The 15,973-nt window shown below is 36.0% G+C and overlaps 1 protein-coding gene across 1 annotated transcript in view; it reads left to right on the top strand.

Moving 5' to 3' along the window:
* Positions 1–15,208: 15,208 nt before the first annotated feature.
* LOC103154547 (lymphocyte antigen 6 complex locus protein G6d-like) overlaps positions 15,209–15,973 on the top strand; it is a 2,073-nt gene continuing 1,308 nt past the window's right edge. Inside the window, exons 1-2 of the mRNA XM_007575875.1 lie at positions 15,209–15,368; positions 15,793–15,903. Coding sequence (XP_007575937.1) covers positions 15,317–15,368; positions 15,793–15,903 — 163 coding nt within the window. The 5' untranslated portion in view covers positions 15,209–15,316. The remainder of the gene's footprint in view (positions 15,369–15,792; positions 15,904–15,973) is intronic.

Below are 15,973 nucleotides of genomic sequence, written 5' to 3'. Positions count from 1 at the left end.
ATCCATCTTCTTTACACCCTTGTCCCTTAGAAGGGTCCGGAGGGCTGCTGGTGCCTATCTCCAGCTAACGTTCTGGGCAAGAGGCAGGATACACCCTGGACAGGTCGCCAGTCTGTCACAGGGCAACCAACAAAGAAACCGAGAAACTGAATCATGTTAATTAAAACTGAATCCATGAAGATGATGTTAAACTTTATACCACCCTGAAACTACCCTCCACACGATGGAACATGATTTTACTTTTCAAAGGTTTACTAAAATGTTTTCTTTCTGAAACTGGACAAACACAAACCCAAACCAGAAAACTGACTAAATCTTCCAATTATTATTAAAGATTCAAAATTATTTACTTAACTATGAACCCAGCTAAGCATCACTATGGCCAAAACAAGAAATGAGCAGCAAAGATTGATCCTAATCAAACCAAACGTTATTTCTAAGATTGAACATTTAAGTTAAATTTATTTTACTGATTTACTGCATTAACTTTAACCATGGGAGTTTGGAGTCAAATCCCATAAGAACAGCTGTACTACTAATTTCATTGTACAATTTACTGTACAATGACAATAAATCAAATCTAATCAAAATATGTATGTTAGCAGACAAATCTAATCTCTTTTTGTAATGACGCAATGTTTACTCATGGGACAAAACCTGATGTGAACAATAGTTTCCCTGAGTGAAAGCGGACGCTTTTAATCCTTTGTTTAGCTTTTATTTATCTCCAAGCTGCTGGAACAAAAGTCTTATTATTGCACTGACAATGACTCCTCCCTTTTAGCCATGCCTGGTTATTTACTCAGATAAAATGGTTTCAAAAACATAATGAAGTTTGTTTTTATGAAACTGAAGTTCACAGAGCTTCAAACACAATAATACAGATGTGAATGGAGCATTTTATTTGGGTTGCAGTGGTTTTTATTGTGAAGCAAACCTCAGTTTCATAACATCTGACAAAAGTTAATTACCCAGAGTCGCCCCACCTTTGGTATAAAATCACTTTCATGCAGCCCTTAAATCTCATTTGAAGCGATCTAAAACTGCTTCTTTTAACCCTAAAAAATAATTTTATTAATTTCTTGTTCCAGAAAATAATTTTTTGTCACAATGAAGAATCTGTTGCTCTGTGCTGTGCTTATGGTGATGGTTGTTACAGGTAAGACACACTTTTTAACAAGTATTATTATTAAAATTATATCTAAACTGAACTGTTTGTATTTTACAAAAACCACTAAATGAGGAACCGCAAATTACAAAATATGTATAACTTACACTTTGCAATAAATAATTTCATTTAATATGTTTATTATACACATTAATTATATTATGAAGGACCAAGTCTGCCAAAACTGAGAGCAAAGCACACAATAAATTAGTTATTCTGGCAAATAAAAAAACAAAACTCTGTTTAAACAATTATAATAATTTTGAAATATGGCACAAACTGACATGTTCAATATATAACTTACCTATGTGTGGATTGTATCAGTGTTAAAATTAAACCTTTACTTTCATCATAATAATTGAAAAATATTGTTTACTAAAAGGTGTCCAAACGGGTTTTTAAATTACTTTTTGGTTTTTATTAAAATACTAACACAGGTATTGGTCTACTCATCTATTCTTAGGGTTAGTCTTAATTTTGGCACTTTATATCCACCATACAAACACTTAGAAATATGAGATAATGCAAATACTTCAGTTTTACCATTTGACCAAAATAATAATAATAATAATAAAATGTATACCTTAATAATGCTGATTAAATCTAATATTAGACATTATTCACTGAATTGTGATATAGACTTTAAATATTTAAAATTTTATTAACATTATGGTTTTAAATTTTAAATAAAGGTTTACTGATGGAAAAATGTATAGTGACCCTCAACAAAAATAATTTTCTTTCACCAAGCTGCACTTTTATGGTTTATGCTCAGCAAAAATATAATACTTTTCGGTTTTACACAGGTTTTTTTTTTTTGCTGTTATAAACTTCTGAGCTCATACACATAAAAAATGTAAGGCGTAAAAAAAATTTTTTTATCAAAAATAGCAAGTAACTTTAATTTTACCGCAATGAGTCACCTCATTATGCAATTCTAAGTAAACAGTATACCTAAAATTGTAAATAGTCCATATATTTTCTTTAATTTTTATTTAAAATAAACCAAATCTTTCTCTTTCAAGCTTGATTATTCATTTGTAACACAGAAGATTTTATATTTCCATCAAAAAACCTGCTGCTCTTTCAACTGAAACCTCTGAATAAAAATGTCACCAAACTCTGTCTTTAGAGATGAGAAGATTAGATTTTTTTTCAGTGCGCATGAGGTTTACGTCTCTCTAAATCTGCTTCCCTCTGTGGTTTACAGCCGATTCTCTGAGCTGTAACTCCTGCAAAGTGGGCTTCAGAGGGAATTGCCTTTTCTACTCCAAGGAAACCTGCGGCTCAGATAAGGCCAAGTGCTACACTGGAGACCTGGGTGAGTTTCAGCTGCATTCATCTGGCTGTTGAAGGAGGAAACTCTGGTGTCTGTGTAACTCTTTGTCTCAGGTCAGGTTCACTACTTCACAACAGACCCACTCAGGTTCACTGCACTTATTCTAACAAAACAGAAAACCAAGATGGTGGTTATTAACAAAAGTCCAACAGTTTCTGCCCAACAGAAAAAGGGGGGGGAGCTGTCAGTTACTGGTTGCTACGGTAACCACCAACTGCCAAGAGCAGCCCAACGGAAATTAATATGGCAATAAATGTGTGGAGAAACAACTTCTTAATTCAGCAAAATTAATTCAAAGAATAGATTAACATTTATAATAGTGTTAAGATAAAATCTTTTTACATATTTTTTATTAATGGTATTTAAAAGATTTTAAAAAATGCCACTGTTTTACAGCTGTTTTACAGGAACTTCAACCTGTTTTAAAATCTTGGAAAAGTGACCTCGTGTACGGAGAAAGTCGTATTTTTTAATGATGAAGAAAAAGCTAAAGCTAAAAAATAGATTCCAGCATTCAGGATTTAATCTAAATCTCTCCATTGTATCTCTTATTGTACTTTTAGAGTTGCTGATACCATCCCGGTGTCTTCAGAGAGTCCTAATTTGTTTTTATTTTACTTCCAAAAGGACAGACTTTTTCATAATCTTTAAAAATGGAGTCCATCTATATGACAGTTGTCAAACTCAAGGCCCAGGGGCCAAATCTGTCTCGCTGTAGCTTTTTATGTGGCCCTCTAGATTCCAAATTACATCAATAAGTCCCACCAGTTTTCCACAAATCTGCTAAATGTATACAAAATCAACAAATCTCCATTTTTTTCTGATTTTACTGTATATTTTCTCAAAATGATTAGCCTTGCTTAGTTTTATACTCCCTAATTGATACGGCGAGTAATAAAAAGTCACATTTAAAATAAAAAAATTAGCATAAATATCATTAAAAATTCCTTATAAACATTTCTAATTTGGCACCATAAAATCTGCAATTTTGATTGCAAAAAAACACTAAAACCATCACAAATCCTGGAGGAACAGCTATTTATTAATATTTTAACAGTTTAATGGGTTTATCAACACATTCTGGCACATCTGGCCCTTTAAGAACATTCAGATTTTTGATATGTCCCAAAATGAAAATGAGTTTGATACCCCTGATCTATATAATATATTGATGAATCCTTCAGACAGTTAGGGACTGAAAATTTAACTCTAAACCTGTGAAACCATTTAATTTATTTAGTTTTACACAGTGTGAAATATTGATGTGTGTTTTGAATTTGATCCACGATCGCCTTGTAATAAATATTAATAAATGGAATTATTGTTCAATTATGGGTTAAGAAAGTATAAAAATAAATAAAATATAATTAATGTGGCTAAATCATCCAAATGAGAAGGAATATCTTTATTCATTGAAAAACCTATCGCTAAATCAAAACAAAACAAGGCGAGGCACCCATTTTATCCTGTTCAATCTCCAGCAGTCAGCTGGTGGGAAGCCAGCAGTTCATGATACGACAAAAAGGTAAAACGTAAGATGAATCATCAGTCACAACCACGTTTTGGCCCATTTCTCTAATCAACGTAAACACAAGGAGTGGCGACGTTTGAAAGCGAGTTTCTTTGTTTGGGGGAGAAGATAAAGTTCTTGATGACAATCAAACCAACCTGGAATGATGTGTTTCTTAGTTATCAGTGAAAAGTGGAATGAAGGAAACCAGACTGCTAACAAAGACCAGGACATCCAGAATAATGTTATTTAAACATTTGAGAGGGAGTGTATACATTTGATAAAAGAATAGAGGAAATGTTTGGCTGGGAGGCAGCAGTCTAGGAACAAAACCTGAGAAAAAAGATGAAGTACGGAGGAGGAAGTGTCATGCTGGGGATGCTTTGTCCATCATGACATTTCCAAAAGATGTAAAATGTGAGCCCATTTTTAAAATTTAATTCAGTTTGAAGCATAACTCAACTCTCCAACAGGACTCCAAAGTCCCAAAACATACCAACACCAGGCCTAGTCAAAGCCCAGAAGTTTTTCCTTTTCAGATATCGTGAACAGACGTTGAAGGGGAAGAAAACGTTTTATCTTCTGTTCTTCGATTTCTTTAGATTAGGACGTGATGTGTGTTTTTTGATATCTTTTAGCGCACTTCATGTGGTCCCATTTAAGTGATTTGTTGACTTTAAATGTCAAAGTCTTATTTAACCAGGATGTTCCCATAGGGTCTACTTTGTTTTGGATTGATTTGATTTAATAAATTACATTTTAAAATTTCTTTTTGTATTTACTGGGGTTATCTCTGAGGGTGACATAAAAACAAAATGAATTCATTTTTTTACACGATTGTATACCAATAAATAAATTGTTTCGAATGTTAAAAATGTCTTTTTTTTTGTTTTCAGTTTTTAACATCACCAATATGGTGAGCTTCCACAGTCGAGGATGCTTTTATGTGGATCCCTGCAACGTTACGGAGACAGGAAGTCTCCTGACAGCCGGGTACACAATGACAAGAGTCTGCTGCGACGGCGACAACTGCAACGGAGCCACGTCTGTCCAGCTCACCCTCACTGCAGCTCTGGGTGCCGCCGCCACAGCTGTTGGGAGTCGGCTAAACTTCTAGAAACAATGACCAACAAATAGTCTTTATATTTTATGCAAAGTTCTGGTACATGTAGAGAACCATTTACTTGCTCTTTAAGTATTTGTGTAATAAACATTTTGTGAACATTTCACTTAAAATAGGATTTCTCTTTAGTTTGCATGCATCTAATGAGTAAAATTAAATTTGACTTGAATGGGAGTTTCACTTTCGTTGAAAATGGTAATCTGAGTTGGGAGGAAAGTTGTGCAGGACCTCTTCCCTCATCAACATAAGACCTGGTTCATCTTCATCACTCCTTCCCACCGCTTCTTCTCCTCACTTTTGCTTCGACGCATCTGAGAATCTAGACGTGTTTAAGTTATTTACTCCTTTCTGTTGATTTGCAAACATGAAGAACTTCTGGACAGCTCTGATCACATTCGGCGTCCTGTTTGCAACAGGGTCTTTTTTATTATTATTATATTACAGAAAAAATGCATTTTAGTGGATGTTTTTTACAGTTATTCTACTGTTTCAAGTGACAATGAGCAATTGGCAGACAGTAATAAGAGGTAAGGTTACTACTATCAAAATAAAGACTGGTTTTACTGCAAATCAATTTATTTTTACTTAAAACAATTATCAGACTCTCACTCAGTTTTTTCAGTTAATTTCTGAACAACAATACTGTGATTTATTTGAAATATCCTTTCCAATATCATTTATGTACACGATAAATAAAAAGAGACCTTGTACAAAACCGTGTGGTACCCCTTTGTAGATAAAGTTGTATCTTTAAGATACTTTGTTGTTAGACATTTAAGTTGTATGAGGTGATCTACAGTGTCAAAAGCTTTAGCAAAATCTAAAAAAGTAAAACTTTATTGAAATATAAAGGCGCTACATACTTTACGCTGCTCTTTTTATTAATCAGATAGCCTAATAATTAATTATGAGCTGTTTTTTTGTGTATTGAAAGTGAATTATATTGTCATTAAAGCAAGAAATTCAGTTAGGATAACTTCAGACTTCTACAGTAGAGTTGCAACTGTGGCAAAATAAAATAAATAAAATTAAATAAAGCATATAATACTCACCTAACTGCCTATGTCTTCATAGACAAAATCCATCCTCCTCTCTTTATGTGGGAACTTCAGTGACCGTCATAGAGTTTATCTCTTCGGTTTAGTTACGTCAACATGTCCTTTTCTGTGGCCTGTTCTTTGTTGTATTCTTGGCAAATCCTAGCCATTAGTCTTCAATGCGTCTATAAGTGATACCGCTCACAACTGAGACCGGCTCCAGTCTTTTAGAAAAAGTCCATCTTGAAAATGGATTTCTAATTTTTCTTGATATCAAATCAGTTTCTCCATCTTCATCAACCATTGTGTGTATAAAATAAAAATAAATTTACACATATAATGAGCAGCGCAGGTTGCGGGCTATGTGCTAGCAAAACTAGCAGTGGCTCAAACAGATCCCAGGAACAACATCAGACATCTCAGTCCAGAAATGTGCAGTTCTAGGCACAGCCAAGATACTGCGCAGAACCCTCAAGCTCCCAGNATTGGTTGCCTTGGCAACAGAGACACCCAACACCTGTTTTTTTAACATTCTGATTATTGTTTTCTGGAACTCTTAGGATTGTAAATTCACTCTCTGAGGTGGTGGGCTCCCCAGAACTGGATCATTGCCCCTTATGTACCTCAAAGGGTCGGCACTCTCACTCGATGTCAACCCATCCCCAGCGACAGGGACTATCTTTTATCGGTGTAAATGTTATTGGTGTGTCTATGACAACACCTGATTGTTTTGTATGTGCTGTGTGTGCTGCATGGAATACAACCAGTGTATTCCCGTGGGTGCAGGTTGCTCTCTCCGAGTGAACTCAGATTAAGCTAGTGAGGATTTGTTATGTTGGTGTTCATTATGAGTTAGGATGAGGAGAGAGTAGATTAAAGAATTAGGTTTAAAATAGAGTTCCGTCTAGGTTAGATTTTAGAGAAAGGATTTGAGGAGTATAGTAGAAGGAGAGAGAGGTCAAGAGATTAAGATTCAGATAGAAAAGAGTGGTTAGGTTTAGATAAAAGGCGGTAAGGGCTTAGAAAAAATATTGAGAGGTTAGGTTAAGGATAGAGGAAGGTTAGGTTTAAGAGGAAGGATCTAAGGGGTCAGCAGAGAAGAAGGAGAGGTCAAAAGGTTAAGGTTAGGATAAGAAGAGTGGTTAAGTTTAGATAAAAGGAAGTAAGAGTCTAGGAAAAGAGAAAGGGGTTGAGAGGTTAGGTTGAGGATACAGGAAAGTTAGGCTTTACAGGAGGGGTTTTAGGAGTCAGCAGGAGGGAGGGGTCAAAAGGTTAAAGTTAGGATAAAAAGAATGGTTAGGTTTAGAGTAAAGGAAGTAAGGGTTTTTTTAGGAAAAAGAGGGAAATATCTAAAGGTTAGGTTAAGGATAGAGGAAGGTTAGGTTTTAGGGGAAGAAATTAAGGGGTCAGCAGAAAGAGGGAGGGGTCAAAAGGTTAAGATAAAAAGAGTGGTTAAGTTTAGATGAGAGGAAGTAAGGAACCAGGAAAAGAGGAAAAGGTCGAAAAGGTAAGTTAAGAAAGTAAATGCAACTGATTCTTTATTTAAAATATTGTTTTTGGTGTTTGTGATATTAAATATATGAAACTATTAACAGAGAAAATTCTAAGTAGGAAGACATTACTGTTTATTATTAATAAAAATTGATTTATAGTTTAAGGGTAATCTTGTAAAGATGTGATATTAGAATAATATTAGATTAAGCATTTGGAGAATAAAAAGAGGAAAAAGATTGGAGAGGAACCAGTTTTAGAACTGAAGGGCGAATTTAATTTGAGATTTATTTTTCATTAAGGCCTTTTGGTGCCTTGGTTCCCAACCTATTGATCCAAATTCTCTCCTGAACCCATCTGTCCCTTTTGGACCAATTTGGGTTATGGATTAGAGGTCTTCCCCTCATGGCCTCAGCTCCATGTTTTCTGAAATGTTGAACTATGATTGTCTCCATTTTCCTCTCACATCTTACATTTGATTTATGATTTGAAAACTGTACTTGGAAGGAGTTCATTGTCTCCCCCACGTATTGTTTTTTGCATTTGTTGCACCAGATCAAATAAATCACATTTTTTTGAAAGGGGGAAATTCTCACTGGGAGTGTCCAACGTCTGTTATCGTTGTGACCTCTTATATAAGGGAATTTTGGTGTTCCTTTGTAAAAGGTGTCTTTTTTTGTGAATTTGGAGTGGACCAAAAGGTCCTTCAAATTTGGATTTTTTTGTGGTGCCAAGACCACTCTCCAGTTTTGACTCGCAGGGAGGTTCTTTTGTAACTCCCTGAAGTTCTCTTTCAGAACTCTATGGTTCTTGGTTGTGAAGCTGGAAAAGGGGCCTGTCAGGGCAATCAGGTGGGGTTTCTTTCCCAGATTTTCCTTTTGGACCTTGTTTTCTTTTCCGAATGTTTCTATTTTCACTTTGTGAAGAAGGGTCCTGGAGTAACCTCTTTTTCTTAGGGCCTGGAAAAGAATTTTAGTGGCCTCCTCCCTATCCTCATCATTGGAACAGATTCTTTTAAATCGGATGAGTTGGGATTTCAGAAGGCCTTTGAAGGTGTGCTTGGGGTGGAAACTATTACGGTGTAACAATTGGTGTGAGTCCGTGGCTTTGAAAAAGATCTTTGTGTCCAATTTTCCCGTTTCCTTAAATTTTTTTCCTTTGAATGTAACCACGTCCAGGAAATTGATTTGTTCCTGATTTGTAGTGGTTTTCAGTTTGATTGAGGTGTGATGGTTTCCCAGGATTTCAGTGAATCGTTCAAATTCATCCTGGCCATGTTCCCAAAGGCCCCAGATATCGTCTAGATACCTGTAATAGGCCTTGGGGATTTTTGGACATTTTTTGAAGACTTCCTCCTCCCATTTTGCCATGTATATGTTGGCATACGCTGGCGAAAAGCGCTTCCCCATGGCTGTACCCTTTATTTGTAGGAACCAGTGATCATTGAAGGTAAAGTCGTTTCTCTCCAAGTTAATTCTTAGGAGTTCAAGTAAAATTTGATCCGGCCTTTCTGGATCTGGATGCTTTTTCAGGCAATCCTCCACGGCCTCCAGACCTTTTTCGGTCTCAATGTTTGTATATAGGTTTTCCACATCCATTGTAAATAGTAGGGTGCTCTCCGAAACTGTATATGTGGAAACCTTCTCCAAAAAATCCAGGGTGTTTTTCAAATAACTCGGGTGTTTTTGTGAAATGGGATTCAAATAGAAGTCCAGAAATTGTGCTGAGCCATATGATTCACTGTTACAGTCCGAAATAATTGGTCTCCCCTTCGGAATCCGGTGGGGTTTAGACCAATCCGAGGGATCCTTATGTATCTTTGGCAAGAGGTAAAAGTACCTTGGTCTGGGGGGATCCGTTCCCAACAGGTAAAGGAGTTGTTTTTGGTTCAGTTTTTTCTGTTCCTTCAGTCTCTTAAGGAGATCCCGTATTAGGATCTTAATTTCAGGGTAGATGGGCCTTTTAAGAGGTTTGTAATATTCACCATCTCCCAGTTGTCTATTTGCTTCCCACAAATAGTCAGACTTGTCCATGATCACCGTCACCGAGCCTTTATCGGCCGGTTTTATTATAATTGAATTGTTTCTTCTTAAATCCTCCAGGGCTTCTAATTCTTTTTGGGAAAGGTTATTTTTTTCAGGTTCCACCGGGATTTTTTTCGTTCCAATTTTGTCCTGTTCGATTAATTCTAAAATGAGGGGGTGGGTTTTGTGGATTGGTGGTTCCCACTGAGACGGGGGTAAAAATGGGGGGGGGTTTTCATTGTTACTGTCGTTTTTGAAAAAATCTGCTAATTTGATACGGCGGTGGTATTTTTGAATTTGAAGTTTAAGTGTTTCTCTGATATTAGGGGTTCGGGTTGCTGTAGGAATGAATGTCAGACCCTTTGAGAGTAACTGGATGTGATTCTCCATAGGTCTGAAAGAAGTTGAAAGGTTCAAAATCCCCTCCTGCAGATCAAGTGTTTTGGTGGGGTTCTCGAGACTGGCTTGCCCGTACGTCCCCTGCAACTGGCAGGAAACGTACGGGCTCACCAGTTTAAAGCCCGAGACCAGTGCTCCAGAAGGAACTTAGCTGTTGGGGGGGTCCAGTGGATTTTATCTTCTGTTGTGTGAAAATTGATTTGTGAAATGGGTGAAATAATTTGATGATTTAATTTTTGGGCGACCTCTGTGATGACAGTGTTGATTTTTTTCAGGTTCTGTTTTTGTATAAAATTTAGTTTTTCGGAATAATTCAGAAGGGGAGTGTAGATGTTTGCAAATGGGAAAGTATCCCGCGCCGTGTTTAACATGGTATTGACGAGAGTGTGTATTTTTTTTGGGTCAATTTGTCCCCTGTTGTTTATTCCGAAAGAGAGAATGACTTTTTTCGTTTCATCACAGGTCTTTGTCCTCCTCAGGATCTCATATGCATGCCAAAAGTTTGCCCCCGGAAAGCAGTCTATCTGAATATCAGGGTTGGTTGGGAGGGGCAATCTGCTGAGGTTTGAGTCCCCCATAATAATTATGGGTCGGTGGGGAGTGATGTGCCAATTTTGTTTCCCCTTTTCTTGATCATAATGTATTGTTTTCAGAGGTTTAGAAGTTATCACGAGTGGTTTCAGTGAGGTCTTTAACACCTCCACGAGAGTGATTGGTTGAAGAGGTGTAGGTTCTTTCCTTGAGTTGTGTAGGGTCGGATTTTGTTCCATTTCTATTTCATTGTCAAGGTCTGATAAGAAGGAGTTATGTCTAGGGCCCTTCTGAGTAATGATGGTTGTTTCCCCTTCATCCAGAGTACTTTGATAGGCTTTAAAGGGAGTGTGTTTGTTTCGTTTCCCTTTTTCTTTTTTGCCTGTTTTGTGTTCCAGTTGTAGGTTCCTCATCCTGTTATTAATTAAGGATTGTTTTTCTCGGATCTCAGTTATTTTCTTCCAAGCTGCAGCCAAGGTGGCTTGTTTAATCCCTTTTATTTCCTTTTGGGCTTTTTTAGTAGCTCCATTCAGAATGAGTTGTAGTTTTTTTCGGGGTATTTTCCCCAAATCTGTTACCATTCCCTTCATCTCTGACTCAATCTGTTTCCAGTTGGTTTTGTTTCTCTGTTGTTCTAATAAAAAAACTCTAAAAGAAATTTCAATCCATTCAACTAAGGTTTTTTGTTTATCTGGCATTTTCGAATGTTTTTTTTATATGTTCAAAGGTTGAAAAAATTACTTTTGAAGTAAATGTGGGAAAAAAATCTTGTTTTAAGATATTGGTTGTTATTAAAGTTGAAAAATTCAGTAAATTTGGTGGGAATGCTCCTTTTGTTTTTTTGTGTCCGTCCCGCGCTGATGTTTAATTAATGGGATTTAGAGATTCGTTTTTAGATCTGTCCTCTTTAATTTCTTCTAGTTTGGTAGCGTTGCTAGAAACGAATAATTATTTTTTCGTTCCCAAGTCGTATCTAAAGGAATAAAAAATTTCGGGACCCAATCGTCAGTGGTGACTACCGGTTCAAGCGGGCGTTTCGGCCGTGGTTCTCACCATTCTTTTTTTCTCTTCTTACGCCCTCACCAGGTAGCGGCCCCCCGGAGTGATCAATCTCCGAGGTCGGGTACCGTAGCCAATTGATACTGCTTCACAGCGAAGGGGTCGCCCACTCTGCACAGCAGGGGCTGCGTGGCCGCCACCTCCTGTGGGACCACAGTCACTGGCACCATCATCGGTGTCGAGTACACCAGCAAATACGCCTGCTGCACCACAGACCTCTGCAACGGAGCCTCTGCTGTTCAGCTGTCTCTGACTGCCGGCCTCTGTGCCGCCATCTTGTCCTCCCTGTGGGGATTCATATAGTTCACCATGAAATTTACAGATCTCACATGCTAATCCTCTGATTTTTCTTCTTCTCTTTTTTCTATTATTACTTTCAATTTTATGCATTAAATGAAGTTTTAACTTATCAATGTTATTCTCCAGTTGGAGCAGATGGAAAAACAGAAATGCACAAATCCATGTTGTTGTTCTGGCTTTAGTAAGAGGCTTTCTTATTATGGTTAATAAAGTATCATATCTCACCAAACATGGATGCTTTGTGTTAATAATAACAATCATTGACCAGTTCAATGATTGTTGCAGCTAACAGTTGCTAATGTTGCTACATTGGAAACCTGGGTGAACGTTCAGCTGCTGATTCTCTGTCGCATGTTTTAACAATATGTGAAAAAAATAAATCACTCCATGTTTTAAGAACGGTTTAACCAAAGTAAACCTTTTTAAAATCTGTAAAAGTCACTCATGTATGGAATGACTTGTATTATTAAACTAAAGTTGCTAATGAAAACTCTGATTTAAGAAAACTGTCATTTTTCACATTGGTTTAGCTTAATAATTCAGCTTCAAAAGGCATAAATAAAATATCAAATTATGCAGTTTAATGAAGTTTTTTAGTCAGATTACAAGTAAATTTTGAAAATAACCTTTAGGCAGGTAATAAAGATACTTTTTATTACAATAAATTGTTGTTTTATTGTTCTGACTTAATATTGTCACCTTAGACGTTGTGTTCTCATTAACTTGAAGGTGAAAAACATAATTATCATAATTAAAAGCATGAAAACATCAGTTTGTGTGTTTTTAATCTATATAATGCATTTCACTTAGTAAATCAAGTTACTGAAATGAATAATGTAATTCATTGGCTGGGTCGTTAAACTAAAAGTAGCAGAAACTTAAAAACAGGACAGAATATGTCACAGTTATTGTTTTTTTTTCAACTTATTTGATAAAACACAGATGACACATTTTCATTTTTAATTGGGTGGACCTCTGTTGAATGGACGTTGAGTAGGCCATTCTAACATACAAACAAGTTTAATTGGTTTCCCTAGTTTACCCTGCTGGCTTTTTGTTCCGGGTTCCTGTTTTTGGTTGGCTCTGGTTCCCTGTGTTCCCTGTTGTTTTTTTGTAAGTTTATTCATCATCTTTGTCATTAAAGCATTTTTCACCTAGAATCTGTCTCAAATGACACATTACGGCATATAGCAACACTTACGTGGTGAATTCACCAACATTCTTCATCATCAAAACCAGTAGAAAGATCTTTATTCTATGGAAATGTATCATTACATCAAAACAAGGCGAGGCACAAACTCATACCCTTTTTATCCTGTTCGATCTCCAGTAGTTCATCACAGTATCCTGTAAGATAAATCATCAGTCACAGTCACATTTTGACCTATGGGCCCATTTTTCTGATCAAGGTAAACACAAGGTGTGGTGACGTTAGAAAGCGAGTTTCTTTGTTGGGGAAGAAGATAAAGTTCCTGATGACAATCAAACCAACCTGGAATGATGAGTTTCTTTGCTATCAGTGAAAAGTGGAATGAAGGAAACGAGACTGCTAACAAAGACCAGGACATCTGGAATAAACAGATGAGTGGAAATTGTATACATTTGACACGAGAACAGAGGAAATGTTTAGCTGGAACACAGCAATCTAGGAACTGAAGGTTGGCTATTCTCCATAATTATTTTTTGCGTGGGAAAAACACCAAATCTTCCAAGTGTTTTTAGTGTAGTTTCTAATCTAAATATCTTATTACACTTGAATAAGACAAAACTAACTTACAAGTACCTTTTCTGCAAGACATAGAAGCTTGTTTTAAGTCAATAATTCCTTAATATTGATGAAAACGTACCAGCTCCTTTGGCAGATAAATTTAGTTATAAATTTGGGTTGCTAGGTGACGGGCTGGGCTTGGCTGGCATTGCTGGGTAACAGGGCCAGTAGAACTTGTACTTTTCATTAATATTAAGAAATCAATTTTTTTAAAACAAGCTGCTATATCTTGCAGAAATTCTATGTTCAAGTTAGTGTTGTCTTAATTCAAGTGTACTAAAATATATGAACTAGAAACTAGACCAAAAAATATTTGGTAGAATTTTTTTTTTTTTGCAGTGTAACAAGTCATTCTTCTTAGATTGATTGATTGATTTCTTTAGCTACACCATCAAAACCAGTGAAAATACCTTTATCATGTAGAAAACATATCTTTAAATCGAAGCAAAACAGGGCGAGGCACAAACTCACGCCCGTTTTATCAGATTTGATTTTCATATGATAGATGGCAGGAAGCCTGCAGTTTATCACACAGCAAACAGTAACGTGCGATAAATTATCAGTCCCAATCACGCTTTGACCTATGGAGCCATTTTTCTAATCAACCTAAACTAAAGGTGTGGCGACGAATGATAAGCTAAAGTTCATGATTACGATCAAACCAACCTAGAATTACTAGCTTTCAGGGAAATAAATGAAACCAGACTCTGTCTGAGGTTATAAAGATATTTTAATGTACTGTGACCCATTTTGATTGCAGAAACCTGAAATCAGAAACTTCTTGCTGTTTTTACTAATCACAACTCAAAGTAAATCTTCAATCGAGTTTCAACTTCACTGCAAAAACACAAAACCCTACCAAGAATTTTTAGTCTAGTTTCTAGTGCAAATATCTTAATACCCTTGAAATAAGACAAACCAACTTGTCATTTTCATGAATAAAAATGAATTATTTACTTAAAATAAGCCTCTATTTTTTTTAACTAAAAGTTACTTTTAAGTTAGTTTATCTTATTTCAAGTGTACTAAGATATTTGCAATAGAAACAAGATCAAAAATACTTGGTAATATTTTGTCTTTTTGCAGTGTAACACATTCCTCACATCAGCAAAACTTCCTGTGAGGGTAAAATATTTTCTCATTGCTTAATATTTTTCCAAACAAGCATTAAAATAGTTGCGATCCTGTGAATTTGGCTCAATAACAATAGTTTAAAAAATTGTCCATCATGACTTCTACTGAGTATTAGAGGTGTTTATGTAACATGTGAGAAACATCTTTTGATGAAATTGAAGCAGAACTCAACTCTGCAACTAATTTTTTTTAATTGCACTTGATAAAGAAAATAAAATTTGACTTGAATGGGAGTTTCACTTTCGCTGAAGATGGTAATCTGGGTTGAGAGGAAAGTTGTGCAGGACTTCCTCCTCTCGTTGACATAAAAGCCCACAGACCCAGTTCGTCTTCATCACTCCTTCCCACCGCTTCTTCTCCTCACTTTTGCTTCAACGCATCTGAGAATCTAGACGTGTTTAAGTCATTTACTCCTTCCTGTTGATTTGCAAACATGAAGAACTTCTGGACAGCTCTGATCGCATTCAGCGTCCTGATTGCAACAGGTAATTTATTTTTTATTATATTATGGGGAAAAAAAGCAGTTTGGTGGATATTTTTTGTAGTTATTCTACTATTTTAAGAGACAATCGGCATCCATTTACTATCAAAACAAAATTCATTTTTACTTAACACAATCTAATTCTCAGTCTTTTCAGTTAATTTCTAAATAATAATATTGTGATTTATTGCATATTTGCAGTACATAACTATTAAAAGGTAAAAAAAAAAGTATAGAAGTTAAAGTATTTCTGGTCCCTGTGAACAATAACTGTTATTATTAATAATGATTATTGTTTTCTGGCACTCTTAGGCTGATGTAGCTTTTTCCTGGAAGTCACTGAAAACAGTCTGTAATTGAAAACACAATGTAAACAATAAGACGCACACAGCTAACATATGTATCTTGTATTTCTTTCCTCTAAACAGCACAATGCCTGACGTGCCAGAAGTGTTCAGTGTCGGTAGGCGGGAGCTGTTTGGTTGGGAAAGGGGAGGTCACATGTGCAGCTGGAGAGAGCTGCACCTTCTCAGAAGCAAGTAAGGATAAATCTCTGAATTAGTCAATATGTATATTGACTAATTAAATAATTAAATAAAATTGTAATTA

The sequence above is a fragment of the Poecilia formosa genome, unplaced genomic scaffold (assembly GCF_000485575.1).
Source record: "Poecilia formosa unplaced genomic scaffold, Poecilia_formosa-5.1.2 Scaffold391, whole genome shotgun sequence".
Lineage (NCBI taxonomy): Eukaryota > Metazoa > Chordata > Actinopteri > Cyprinodontiformes > Poeciliidae > Poecilia > Poecilia formosa.
The sequence above is the reverse complement of the archived record's forward strand: the minus strand, read 5'-3'. Positions and strand labels throughout refer to the sequence as shown.